The following is a 13,257-nucleotide window of genomic DNA, read 5'->3' on the forward strand; positions in this document are numbered from 1 at the left end:
ATTTGAGGCCGCGCTGGCTGAGACAAAATCCTGTTGGGCGAGGTCCTGGCGAGGGGACCGAATCTTATCTGCGCTGGGCAGCTGGGGTCGTGTCCCGGCTCGGCAGAAATGTGCCGATGAAAGTAGGACCTGCCAGATGGACTTCCCCCTTTGCCAATCACAGCACGGAGGCTCTTTGCCGGGCGCCAGATTGACTTGGTGAGCGAGCTGTCGCCGAGACAACCCGGGCCTGGACAGCCAAGAGGATCCCTACCCAGACCAAGGACTGAGTGCCAATCTTCCCAGCCGGACCGGCCCTGCCCTGCTGGCCTGTGGTTCTACCCTTGTCGATGGAGGTCTCAGCCGGTGGAGAGCCATGGCCTATCGGTCCCGGTGACGGACTTGACGAAGCTAAAGGCTTGAGCGACAGCGCGGACAGTCCAATGCAGCGATGGCGATGTATTGCGGGAAAGCCAGCCGACCCAATCTCGGCCGCGCGCTGTCCCAACCGGAGCCAACCTTTGGCGGGCTTCAGGGCCACGGGCCATTCGCAACAGGGGGAGACGGATCACACACAAACGAAACAAGTCCGCAGATCAGTCCGCCGGCAGCCGTGAGCGGGGCAGAGCAGAGTGCCCCTGGGTCCTCGCGGGAATGGACCGTCTTGGGCTGCAGCTTGACAGCCGACATCATCGCTGCTCATGCAGCCAGCCATCTGCATTATCCTGAGCCCGGACGAGGGCGATTGGCCCGGTCAAGAGGGAGTGGCTGATCAAAGCCCGGCTGCTTCTCATTGCGATTCCTGCTCGCCCATGCGGGTCCACAGCAGGTCCACAAGCATCGACTTGAGCTTGCGAGCAAAGACGTCGTCGGCTAGCACCACCTTTTCGTCAGGCGCAAACGGCGAGAGCACATATTGGGCCACATCCTGGTCTTTGTTCGCTGGCCGTCCGATGCCGATACGAATGCGCTTGAATTCCTGTCGATGGGTTTCAGTCAGCGGATGGCCCAAGTATCGGCCGTCGAGATTCATGTGTAGATATCGAGCACACTCACAAGGCTCCTGGCTGTATCTGCGATCGACCGGATTCCATTATGTCCGCTGTGCAATCAGGATGATGGCCAAGGTATGATGTGCAAGGTTAGTCCGGGCCAAACAGCAACAAGCCCAGGCCAGCGACGATTACGGACAGAGCTAGCCTGTTCTGCACCGAGAAGCCATACTTGGCGCTGCCCGAGAGTTTGGTCGATAGCTGGCCGAGCTTCCGCTCGAGGTCGTCGTGGACAACAATCATGTCTGAAAGAGGAACCGATAGGCTTCGGGCTACACAGCGATTCAAAGCGAGGTGTAAGTAGCGAGTTGGACGGCTGTTCCATGAGTACGGTCAGCCGGAATATCCTGCAACGATCCGATATTCCCAAAATCAATCGAGGCAATCGAGGCAATCGAGGCGAATGAATCCAGGACCAAGCAAACGAACGCCAGGCAGCCACCCACCCACCGGCTTTCATCACCGAGGGACCGGAGATGTTCATCAGCGTCTTGGCCTTGTAGAAAACAACATTGGCCTCTCCTATCGAAGCCGGCTCCAAGCGCAGTGCTTCCAGAAACGATGGCCCCGACAGCAGCTTCTTGAAGCTTTCGGTCTGCGGTCCATTGAGTTGGCCGTGGGCAATCCATCCGTTGAGCCGTCCGTCAAAGGTCCAAGCCCCCGGCCCGATCATGGTTTCGACCAAATAATCGAGGGCCATGCTGCCGACGCTGTGCCTGGTGTTGGGGAAGGTGTAGTTTCCGAGGCCGACGACCTGAGGACCAGAGAGCCATGGAGGAGAGGGTAGCGATGGTCAGCTCGCAGAGCCAGTATGGAGGACGACGATCGGGCCGTTCTCCAATTCCAAGCCCAGCGAGACAATGCTGGCAGCAGATAACTGAAGCAACCGACGAGTTTCCTTCGAGATCCAGTGTATATCGACGGGTTGCAAAAGCGGACGGTGGCCGAAAAGCGACAGCAGTTTCGGATCTCGGCGAAAGACGGGGTCTGTCGACCATACCAGTTGTCTCCGCATGGTAGCGATTGATGGAGCGAAACGAAGCCAGCAGACCCAACAGGCGGATGGACAGCGATGAGTCTCCACGACCAATCAGTATACCCAACGACAAACAACGGGCGACGAGACAGAGGAAGAAGCTCTGGATCAGGCCGGCGACAGAGGATGTGTTGGGGCCAACAAGGCCGCAGCAGGATGTGCAAGCAGTCGATTTTCAACACTTGCACGGAGACACTGCTTGAGACCAACAGTCCGGCTCTTGCGTCTTTGAAAACCTCATACGTCCGAGAGCATCGCTGTGGGCTGTTCCCTCGGTTATCATGCGATGCTGTCGCTCGATATATCTGGTCTCATTATGCCACTCAGTCGTCCCCACGGATGTATTCACGCGATTCAGACAAGAGGCAAGAACCAGATGCAGAGCCACTGCGATGCAAGGAACGGAGCGCTATGCATCTCTGGCTGTATCCCGGACAACAGAGAATCGGAGCGACTTTGGTGCATCGGACTCGGCGGCCGTGTCGGGGTCAGGATTGCATGCGTCGCCCATCAGGCTGGAGCCATGCTGCGATCCAGTGAGTGACTTGGACTGCTCGCTCATGTCTGAGTAGGCGCCCAGTTCCGCATTGATCTCGAGCTCCTTCTCCAGATCCTTGAAATGTTCTTCGGCTCCGGCCTTGCCCTGATCGAGCCAAAGGCGAGCGTGCAATGGTTAGCAAAGCCAGCCGATTGGGTTCAGGCTGTGGACAACTGACCTTTAGGAGGATCTGGAACGGTTTGTTGAAATTGGCGTTGTTGTGGGGCACCAGCAGGAGCAGCCGCTGGCAATTCTCATGTCCCTCCTGAGTGATTCGCTGTAGTCTGCGGAACACAAACAAGTAGTTGGCGGCCAAAAATACCAAGATGAGCACAAAGACAGCTATTGAGATGCGGCTGTATGTTTGGACATTGTTGTAAAAGATTCCGGTTGTCGTCACGGTTTGCTGCAAATCAGTCGAAACAGGGAGGGTCAGGAGCGCACTTCCGCAACAGCGCTGGCAGCCGAGCACGAATGGCCTTTGTTCCTCACGGACCAAGAATGCATGCACCCGCAAATCATCCAGCGCCCCCGCACGGAGCCCGAGAGACCCGACAATCAAGCACCCGTTTCAATTGTGCTCACGTTGTTGAAGCCAGATACAATCCACGGCATCAGTTCCATCACCCGCAGAGCCGACGGATTTGTAGGCAGGATTGTGTTTGTGGTCTTGATGCGGAATGTCGTGGAAGTATAGTAAAAATCTGCACAGTCAGTCTCTGCTGAGCACCTGGCCTCTGTTGATTCTGCCCAGCAGTCCCTTACCAAAAGTTTCTGGAGTTCGTTCATGGCGATGTTGACCATTTCGTCCACAGATGCACTAATACCAAGAAGGACTCGTGAGAATCATATCTGTTGGAATACAGAGCTGTTCAACCCCTCCCTTTGGAACAGCAAGGAGTCGACTTACGTCTGCCATCCGCCATTCGGGCTTGAGATATTGTAGTGCTGTGTGAACATGACCTGGGCCAAGACCTCTGGAAGGGGTCCGGGGCTCAGGCCGTACTGAAGATCGCCAAAGAGCAGGGCAAACTGAATACCGTTGAAGGTTCCCAAATCGCTGGAGAGGTTGCCTTTGACGTCGCTGGTTGTTAAAAAGGCAACCCCGTCGAATGCCATCAGCTCCTTCACTTCAAATGCGATTCTCCATCCGACGTATTGAATCTCCATGCCCAAGTTCATCCGCTGCCCTGCTTCAAGAACCTGGTTGGAGCCCAGTGCAGTCACCGATGCGTATATCGCAAATGCCACCAGGATGGCAAAGAGCGAGCTGGAGTAGAGCATCGTCAGCCTTCTGTAGCGGCTTTGATGTGACTCGGAGATGATATCGTCCTTGGTAAGAGAATCAGAGATGACGTCATCATCATCGTCGTCATCGTCGTCACTCTCGCCCCCATCACTTTCGTTTTCGTTGGTGTTTGCTTGGTCGGCGTCTGTCTTGAGGTTTTCCTTGCTTGCCTCCGGCTCGTCCTTGAGGTTATCCTTGGAATTGCCTGAAGATGGATCTTTTGCCTTTTGCGATGCATCTTTTTTTGTCGCCTTGATACGATGCAGCTTTGCTCTCTGTATAGCTAGAGAATGGCTATAGCACTCCTCGACGTTCGCTTTCGGCAGAGCCAGAACGGCTTTGACGGCAGTGTTTGTGTTTTGAAAGCTAGCATTCATGGCCGGTCGAAAGACAAAGATTCCGATCAGGAGGAGTATCCCGGCCATGATACCGAGGGCAACAAACTCGGTTATAACTCCTGCTGAAATGCTAGCGGCGTTCTCCGTAGTTATCAGCTTGGTCAGCATGTCGTATGAGTCCGTGTAGATCAGCGGATAGTTTTCCATGACATATCTTTGTGGAACACAAACACATGCATACCGCAGAAATTGACGGGGATAGAGCGGTGAGTATTTTATGCAGTCGAGGGCGGAAGCGGTAGATGGTGTCTTGGCAAAATGGATATGGTCCGTCGCCGGGAGACTCCCATGCGGATGGCAGTGCCACCACGGGGGTGTGCAAGCATATTGCCGCCAGCATACCTCCATGCCGGGTTGATGAGGTAGCTGCTGTTGCGATATATTTCGGGGTTGATTCCGTTGGCTTCTCGCCCCTTTCTCCAAAACTCACTCGAGGCATCCTGTTTGCAGAAAATGCATAAGACATTTTGTTGCTGAGATGCTTCGTGATATACTTCGCGGCGTCTCGCTGGAAAAACGACATACCCAGGTACTCAGTGGATTGTACCAATAGCGCTGTGTGACATTTCCGGGAAGATAAAACTTCAGCGGGATCCATGGGGTCAGCCAATATTTGTACGAGGGCTTTGTCTGATCGGAGGAGAAGAATAGCGTTTCTTGGACGCCAAAGAAGGTGGTAAACGCATCTTCGTTGGACTGCTGGTAGAGCTGAAGAGTGACCAAGTCATTGTTTCGAGCGGCATCGGCCATTTGCAAGATGCGAAGCGGGATGAGCGACGACGTCAATCGTCTGAACGTGGTCAGAGTGTCGTGGCAGTTTGGTGAGTGGCAGTCCAGTATGAACAGATTGTGCTGAAAGCTGGCTGCGACAAAGACCCAAATACAAACCGAATCGAACTCATGGAAATGCTGTTGATACTCGCACTGACACTGTCCATTGTACTGCGGAACCAAATCTGGAATAGTGGCGCAGTGGACATGGTCAACTTTCGACGCTGTCGGCGACGTTGCACTGTCTCAGGTCATCGATTCAACGCAAAGATCATAGAACTGCTGTGGTTTGAATTGGCAAGCAGAGTAAAATATGATGCGACACAACATATGGGACCCACCAATTGGCCGACAGCAACACCCATGAGAAGAATGGTCACTGAGATGGTGATGATGCTGAGGGCTTGGATGGCGTTGGATTTGATCGATAGAACTTCAGAGCGTAGTTTCAGCATTGCCCTGTTTGCCGTGAGTTTAAATATCCATCCTCCAAGGAAAAAAAGTGGTACCACAGCCGCCCCAATCACAGCAGCGGAAACCTGCCTCATCTCCTTCTTGTTTACTGTTCTCTTCGGGGACCGAAACTTCCTGGTTTTCTTCTTGCTTGCCTGATTTTTTTCTTCCTTGAGCATACGGTCGTGATTGAGCGAGAGACCCAGGGCAGATTGTGATCCATCTGCCTCTGTTTGCGCACTATGGCGAAGGTAGGCGCAAAGTTCATCGACTTCGTCAAACTGTCTTTGAACTCGCTCCATGAAATCCGCATAGTAGGTGAGTACTTCGTTGTCGTCTGGATACATTTGAATCAGCAAATTAAAGTCGTATTCACACTTCTGCTCCTTCTTTCCGATTTTGATGGTCATGTCTTGCAACGAGTCACGGTCCAGCTTGTGGAGCATCAAGCTCTTCCACAGCAGCACACGCATATCGACGATCTCGGACGTCAGCTTCTTGCAGCGCTTTATGAGTCGCTTTCGCTCGATTTGCTGGTGCTCGTCGACTTCCTCGGTTCCCGAGATGCTTCGTTGGATGATAGCATAGCGTTTTCTCTCGGCATCTGACTGGGCTATGAGAATCGAGACGTCCAACGACGGCGACGTACCCTGGGCCTTGTCAAGGTAGAGCTTCCAGACCTGGTGATCTGAAAGATACGTTCCGAAAAACATCGAAGCCGTCGCCAACATTGCCGGAGACCCATCATTGAACTGTCGCAGTCCGCGGATGTAGATGTCCCGGACGATGCAGAGGCTTTCTTCATCGGGACGCCCAATGTGGTGAATGAAGCGCGTGGCGATCTCAACCGAAGAATGATTGGGGAAGGTGTGCGAGAACAACGGTCCATTGAACTGCTCGTCGGTGGCTTCACTCAACTGTTTTCTCGACGGCGTCTTTTGGAGGGTGCGCCGCAATAGCTGTACACGCCGCTCAAAGTACCGATCGATCGCAAAGTATGACCCAGTCGCGCTAAGCACGGCAATAGCAATCCAAACAAAGAATCCGACATCGGGCGGCGAGATACCCGAGGGCTGGCTCGCCACTGATCCGTTCAGCCCGAACTTCACAAACATGGCTATTGAAAAGAGCGAGGTAATGATGTATGTGATTCCCATGGTCACTTGGATGCAGTTCATGGCTTTGGAGTAGTACGGCATGAAGTGGAAGACGTAAAATGCTATACAGAAGGCGTTGGCGATCACAAATCCATTTTTCATCGCTGGCTGGGACTCGAGCGATAGCTGCAAGATGATCATGATTGTTTTGGAGATCCTGGCAAGAGCGTTGGTGTGAGGACGGGAGGCCGACATGGTTGTAGAGTGTCTGCGACTGGTCGCAGATATGCGGAGCCAAACAAAGTGCTTGCGGACGACCAAGCGCTGCTGGTATAGCGGAATCTAAACGGAATGTACTTACGTTTTGATTGTGTCCACGGTGCTGCCCACACGCTGGAACATCCAATTGGGGCGAGGATCGGGCGATAACGACGTAATCCCTATTGCGTTGCGCGGAGACATGGTTGAGCATTCCATTCCCAGAGATCGAGCAGGGGGCAGTATGGCACTGCGCGCAGTATATTAGGAGATTCTGTATCCTGGAAGCTGCGAGCACGGACAGGGTCATCGAGAACTTACCGCAGAGCAGCGTGAATGGGACCAGGAGGACGAGGAGTACAACGATCACCAAGAGGAGAATATACGAGGCGGCTTCGATGCTCAGATCAATGTTTACGACAGTCGAGAACATGATCACCGCGACGAGATACAGGGCGCAGTTGAGGAAGATAAACAAAATCGGCACGTCTGGGAAAGTGTCAGTTCAGATGTTTGGGGGCTCTGAAACGAACCCAGCGCTTTCAGGAGCAAAGCGATGTGCATCGGCCGCGCCTTACAGAGAACGTGCTGGAGGATGCGGCCTTTAAGTTTGGGGGGGGGTTCCGGATTGGAAACACGATATACGCGATTGCAGTAGGGATATTCCACTCTTGTTAGAACAGGCTCAGGTGGCGATTTGACCATCTTCCTAGATATGGCTCTGGCTCTGGACAGCTTCACGGATATTGGAGGGTAGATTTTGCCCCTCACCCCATCGCGTGCGCCGAGTGATGCGAGATGGAAAGATTGCACCGACCGGGAACTCACCGCCCCATTTGAGAACGCGAATCGGGACCGTGCCAAAGATAAACTTTCGTGTCGAATAGGTGTAGACGGCCGCTGCGAGATCGGCAAACAGGACCACCACGACCAAGAATGCCGCGATGAGGAGCGCCGCGGACGTGTCGATGCCTTGACCGAAGAAGTTGGGACTTGACACGTAGGGCGAGAGCTGGAATACGGTCAAGAAGTGCGAAAATGTTCCTCCGTACACGCCCCTGGCCAAAGAATCGAGACAGAAGCCCGTCAGGCGCGCCGGGTTGCATCATGCGATCATGGTTGTTCGGTCTTGAGCTTCCCGGATCCCGATGTTCACCCAGCTGCCGGCCGCAGGGAGTTGGAGGGACGTACATGCATGCATCTTGGCCCTCCAGCTTACCATTGCACCCCCTCAAACGAAAACGCGAGGGTTTGGATGAACTCGATAACCAGAATCGCGGCCGAGACGACGTTGTTGTCTGGCTCGCGATTCACGGCCGTAAAGATCTCCACGAGCAGCGGCCGGAGCCACTTTCGCCAATATATCTTTTTCCATGTTTCTTTTTTCGTGCCGCCGATGGCCTCGACGGCCAGGGCCTCGACCACGCTCGTCGCAGTACTGCCGCCCGAGACGCTGGACCATCCCGAGTTGGTCGTGGCGTGGGAGTGCACTGATGCAGTGTCGGCCATTTGCGGTGCCTTCTCTTGGTTCAGGGTAAGTGCGCTGTTCTCCAGATGGCCAGCCGAGGCAGATGGATCTCTTGCTGCGGGTTGACTAGTGGGAGCGGAAAGCCCCGATTGAGAGTCTATGCGAGTGGACCGCCCGGCCGGCAGAGGCAAAAACGGGCTTGGTTGGAGCGCGCTCAGTTTGGCTCTCGACGCACCCTCGCTTGGTGACTGCTTGGAGTCGACCGATTCTGGCGCCCGTGCTGCCCAAGATTCGTCTGGTGTGGGTGGATAATATACTGGGAGATGCTCCAATCACATTGCGATTCGATTGGCTGCGATGCGCCGATTGGGTTCGGCATGCAGCTCGTTGCCAGAGTGGGCGAGCGGCTCAGGGCAGGTTGCGCCAACTCCGGGCCTGGGCCAGCCCGGCCCTATCGACGCCCTTGGCCCGACCCTGCCAATACCCTTGGCCCGGCCCTGTCAATGTGCCTTTTCGGGCGGGATCAGTGTCCCTGTTCGGAGTGCATCAGTGTCCCGACCTGGTTGGTTCGTCATGGCCCAGACAGCGGCTGGACCCAGGCGCTGTGGCGCGGCAGGGCCTTCACAAGCCCGCCTCTCAGCCAGACCTTGCCTGCATCTTTGCTCTTGGTCTCGCCGGGCGAAGCGGTCGAGAACACTGCTCCGTATCGGATCAGCACATCAAGCACAGGCAACGCCAGCAATTGCCCGCCAGTGCCCATACACACAGCCATGTCGCTGCAGATTGTAACAAAGCGACTCGACGATCTCAAGGACGATCTTAATGGCGTGCTCCAGAACACCGACAACACAATCGCAAGCCTGTTCGAGTCGGCCATCGAGCTCGAGTCGGTCGCTGTCGACCAGGAGGTGGACGCCAGCGATCTGGTCCAGGACCTTGAAGCGGCCCTCAAGAGCTTGATCGGTTGGTTTCTGTTCCAGAACCTCTGTGTTCGACGCTTTGCAGTCGATGTCGCCCATGACTGGTCCCTGCTGCCTGAGCGATCTCTGATGGGGGATGCTGCGCCTGTTTCAAAGTTGGGTCGGTTCGGATCCGGCATTTCGTAGTCTCTTGAGTGGCACTGCGCTGTGCAGCACCCATCGGGTCCTGAGGATATCGGCCAGCGACTCTCTCCACGATCTGTCTGCTTACCACCCACTCCATTTGCTTTACCTCTGCTCTTCCTCTGGCCCAGATGCCAAGAACATTACAAAGATCGAGCTCGAGATTCTCGACAACCTGCGGGCCCGGGCCGGTTCGGGAGAGTCCCTCGAGTTGTTTTTGGAAATCTTCCGGCGCGAACGCAGCGAAAAAGTGGATGCCTACACGGGTGCCTCTGGCCGGTTGGAGAGCTCCGAAGATTTGCTGAATTTTCACAAGATGCTTTGGGAGATTCGCAACCCCGGACAGCCTTATCGGCCGGGCCAGGCAGCCGGCAACGCCGCCTCTGCGGATTTGGAGGAAGACGACCTCGCTGTTGTGGGCGGCACCGAAACGTTCCTGTGCCCGATTACGGTAGGCTCCATAGATTGGAATCCTTGGCGAGCCGGCTGTCAGCTTCCAGGACTTGGCCGCCTGCCATTGAGCTCGATACAGTCTGTGCGGCCCACAGATTTCGCTCACTCAGCCGTGTCTCGATCGCATGTCCTTTCGTATGCAGAAACGCACTCTGGTGGATCCCCACACGTCCCAGAGCTGCCGGCATAGTTACAGCGGCGCCGCAATCCTGGAGCTCCTCAAAAGTTCTCGGAATGGCCAGATGGAGTGTCCCGTTGCGGGGTGCGAGTACTACGTTACCCGGGGATCGCTCAAGCAGGACCAATATCTGACTATGCGCATCAAGCTGGAGCTCGAGCGGCGGGCACGGGCCAAGGAGCAGGAGAGCGAAAGCGATGTCGAAGCCATCGACTGATGCTGCGGCGGCTTCCGGACAACGAGTGTTGGCGGAAGGCTATCCAAGACGACGCACATTTGTTGTAACTCCTGTGGAAACGATAGCCAGTCACCCGAAATCGAGGTCGTTTTGGTCAAGTCGCAGAACGCTAAGGCGGCGCAGACTCGCGGTGACCATCCGGGCTCCTTGCAGAAACTACGGTTGCATGATCGCTCCGGACGACTGTGTTATGTATTGATTAATGAGCACTGCATGTGTTTGTTCGGCTGCTGCCGTGCGAGCCGCCTGAAGAGCGTCCCGCAATTGAATGCATTCCCGTTTGAGCTAGCCGGCTCCGTAGCCGACAAACAGCACTTTCACCGATTACACATTCAGCATCCCGGCGATGGACACCCATCGTACTTCTGATAATCCGCCGGGGAGAGAGGCAGCGCAGTCCGGGCTGGAAATGCCGTTTGTTCGGGCATTGGCACCAAGCTAATGTCGCCATACCCCTTCACATGCAAGCGTTATGCGATGCCGATTCCCGGTGCGTCCACTATTTCGGTCAAAATGAATGAGTGGTCGTTGGATTGAGAGCGAAGGAGCGAAATTGCCGAGAGCCAGGGGTTTGGATGAGCTGGAGGCGACAGTGCCAGACACATCAGCGCTGCAGAGGGCACATTCGACCATACTGGACGGCTGCTGCTACGCGAAGCGGTGTTTCATGACGGGCATGGATTTTGACGGACCGAGCTTGGGTTTGCCGCCGAGCCTGGTGGTTGCCTCGGGTTGCTTTGGGATGACGGTGCGGCCCTCGTAGCCGCTCCATGTGCCAACGGCTCCGTGAATCAAGTCTCCGTAAGAGGGGTCTCGCCCAGTGTTTTCCTTCTCTGCTGTCGATGCGCTTGTCCCAGCCGCGGTCACATCGATGGCTTCATCGGTGTCGCTCCGACGAACAAACACCTTGGGTTTTGAGAACGTATCGATGGCATGGTCGGTCTCCTCCAGCTCCGTCTCAATCTCCTGCTTCTTCTTCTTCATCCGAAGCGTCTCGAGAATCACGGGCAAGTTATTGAGCTCGGCGACCAGGGATTGTTTGCCTGCGAAGGTGTGCGTCAGCGGTTGCTTAACCGAACAATGGCGCCGCGCATGTGGGCATTGCTGTAGATACAGACACAAGCACAGACACGGTGATAGACATGACTTACGGCGCTGAAGATGTCTGAGGGTCTCTGTTCTTTGGAAGTCGCTAATTTCTGTGATTTGACATTGACTGTGAGCAAGCAGCGGACGAAGAGGGAGGGAAGGCGTGTTGCAGCTTCTACTCCGCGAAACACACTGTGGCGGTCATGGTGGACTTACGAATCATCCCTTCAGGAACCCTATGAAATCGCACGAATGGTGAGTTGCACTGCCAGGGCATTAAGCAGAAGATATCGGCTACACAGCGATCCTTTCCGATCTCTGCAGTCCAGGAATCGACGGCCAAACTCGTGCCGGGCATCTGGGACTGGCTGATCCAACAACGAGTGCATTGGCGCAAAACCACACTGACAAACCAGCGGCAACATGGATGCAAGAGCACCCGGATACATACTCCTCCTTCTTCAGACTCTCGAGGCGCTGCAGCTCTTGATCCGCCCACACCATCTTCCGCTCGATCAAGCTATAGGATGAGATCGAGCCGTGGCAGCAAACATCAGGAGCTGGGCGAACACTTAGATAGACGAGGCATATCAAGAGAGGGGGCTCGGGCGCGCGCGACAACCGAAGTGGCATCGGAGATACGACCGGAATACTCACTACTTTGGCACCTGTCCGAGACGAAGCTTTCGATCGGGAGCAACAGGCTCGACAGTTGGACTGGGGGACTGAATGTGAGTTCGTGGCCGTTCCATACGGAAATGTAGGTGGGTGAGCAGCGTACGCAAGACTCGGGTATTGGGGATGCCCCGGCTCAAGCAGCCCGCTCCAGTGGATGGCTTACCGGAGTCATGTTCTTTGCTCGGAGCGAGTTGATTCGAATAAAGTTCTTTTGCGAGGCCTGTGAACAGGGAGGAGGTTTGTGTTGGAGGGTCAGGGAACCACAGAGTCGGGCCGCTGGAAGAAGTCCCTGTTAATTCGGGACTGCGCTGCATCGTGAGAGATCCAATCCCAAATGTGCAGTATTGAAATGCCCACCGTCGTCGAGGATGATGCCGCCGTGGATGGTCGTGACGATTCAGGCGTTCCGCTTGCTGTCGGCGAGCCGGGGGCCTGAGCATGGTTGAGATAAAACGAGGCATTGACGATGGTGAGCAGAGCATCCGGCGGAGAAATGCGTATGGTCAGCCCCACAGACCATTCGCAGACTAGATGGGTGGCCGGATCGGTGGCCGGATCGGTGGCCGGATCGGTGGCCGGATCGGTGGCGAGCGAGTCGTCGAAGCACATGGTGAGGTGGTTCTGTCGCTGCTGCCGTGCGTTGCAACTTCTTACCGAGCTGCGGCGGGTGTCCAGCTTGGCCTTGACGGCGTCGAACTTTTTGAGCTTGAAGGGCTGGGGTGGCGGTACCTGCTCTTGCTGCATATGAAAGGTACATTGAGAGTGGTCAAAGGCGAATCCCCTCCGTCCGGTGAGCACCCCAGCAACATTCAATCGGCCAATCTTCATCCGAAAGCGATGGATGAGGGCAGTACGTACCTGCTTTTTCTCATGATTGGCCCTCTCCATCTCCTTGATACGATGGTAGTTGATCCTTCCGTGATCCTTGGGCGTCTCTCCGCGGCGGATGAGCTCGTCCCGCAGGCCGTGGGTAGGATGCAGGAGCGATGACATCTGGTGGCCCGACATTTGCCGGCGCTTGATCTGCTTGGCGTCCATTGTTTGTGGGATCGAGTGCCTTGGGTCCGTGCCTGAGCAGAGTTCCGTTCGGTGCGTCTTCGGTGGTGGAGGAGGATCAGAGGAGCTGCCGTTGCTCGTGGTCTGGGGCACCAATATGCACTGGTCGAGGCGGAGGCAAGCG

General features: G+C 55.5%; 4 protein-coding genes across 4 annotated transcripts; 1 reads left to right on the forward strand and 3 right to left on the reverse strand.

Annotated features, from left to right (window-relative positions):
* Positions 1 to 469: 469 nt before the first annotated feature.
* On the reverse strand, positions 470 to 2,368 carry BJ171DRAFT_100435 (peptidyl-tRNA hydrolase). The gene is made up of 6 exons (XM_053105386.1): positions 2,032 to 2,368; positions 1,482 to 1,785; positions 1,204 to 1,303; positions 1,036 to 1,081; positions 723 to 958; positions 470 to 498 (listed from the first exon to the last, which is right to left on the reverse strand). Exons 1-5 carry the CDS (start codon positions 2,044 to 2,046, stop codon positions 770 to 772), a joined length of 654 nt encoding a protein of 217 aa, XP_052966815.1. The 5' UTR covers positions 2,047 to 2,368; the 3' UTR covers positions 470 to 498; positions 723 to 769.
* On the reverse strand, positions 2,367 to 8,778 carry BJ171DRAFT_618899 (uncharacterized protein). Its single transcript, XM_053115396.1, has 14 exons — positions 8,090 to 8,778; positions 7,699 to 7,928; positions 7,192 to 7,359; positions 6,974 to 7,052; positions 5,697 to 6,880; positions 5,404 to 5,495; positions 5,180 to 5,247; positions 4,817 to 5,081; positions 4,634 to 4,731; positions 3,516 to 4,445; positions 3,371 to 3,425; positions 3,191 to 3,274; positions 2,784 to 3,011; positions 2,367 to 2,710 (listed from the first exon to the last, which is right to left on the reverse strand). Exons 1-14 carry the CDS (start codon positions 8,377 to 8,379, stop codon positions 2,477 to 2,479), a joined length of 4,005 nt encoding a protein of 1,334 aa, XP_052966816.1. The 5' UTR covers positions 8,380 to 8,778; the 3' UTR covers positions 2,367 to 2,476.
* A 330-nt stretch (positions 8,779 to 9,108) lies between these two features.
* Positions 9,109 to 10,289, forward strand: BJ171DRAFT_474948 (uncharacterized protein; the record flags this gene model as incomplete). Its single annotated transcript, XM_053108766.1, has 3 exons — positions 9,109 to 9,301; positions 9,573 to 9,892; positions 10,038 to 10,289. The coding sequence occupies 3 exons, from the start codon at positions 9,109 to 9,111 to the stop codon at positions 10,287 to 10,289; spliced, it is 765 nt and encodes a 254-aa protein (XP_052966817.1).
* A 669-nt stretch (positions 10,290 to 10,958) lies between these two features.
* BJ171DRAFT_581872 (calmodulin-binding-domain-containing protein) lies at positions 10,959 to 13,115 on the reverse strand (the record flags this gene model as incomplete). Its single annotated transcript, XM_053114128.1, has 9 exons — positions 10,959 to 11,353; positions 11,462 to 11,509; positions 11,616 to 11,635; positions 11,851 to 11,919; positions 12,057 to 12,124; positions 12,241 to 12,297; positions 12,435 to 12,509; positions 12,732 to 12,815; positions 12,936 to 13,115. 9 exons carry the CDS (start codon positions 13,113 to 13,115, stop codon positions 10,959 to 10,961), a joined length of 996 nt encoding a protein of 331 aa, XP_052966818.1.
* Positions 13,116 to 13,257: the final 142 nt, after the last annotated feature.

Source organism: Polychytrium aggregatum (genome assembly GCF_025602895.1).
Source record: "Polychytrium aggregatum strain JEL109 chromosome Unknown BJ171scaffold_18, whole genome shotgun sequence".
NCBI lineage: Eukaryota > Fungi > Chytridiomycota > Chytridiomycetes > Polychytriales > Polychytrium > Polychytrium aggregatum.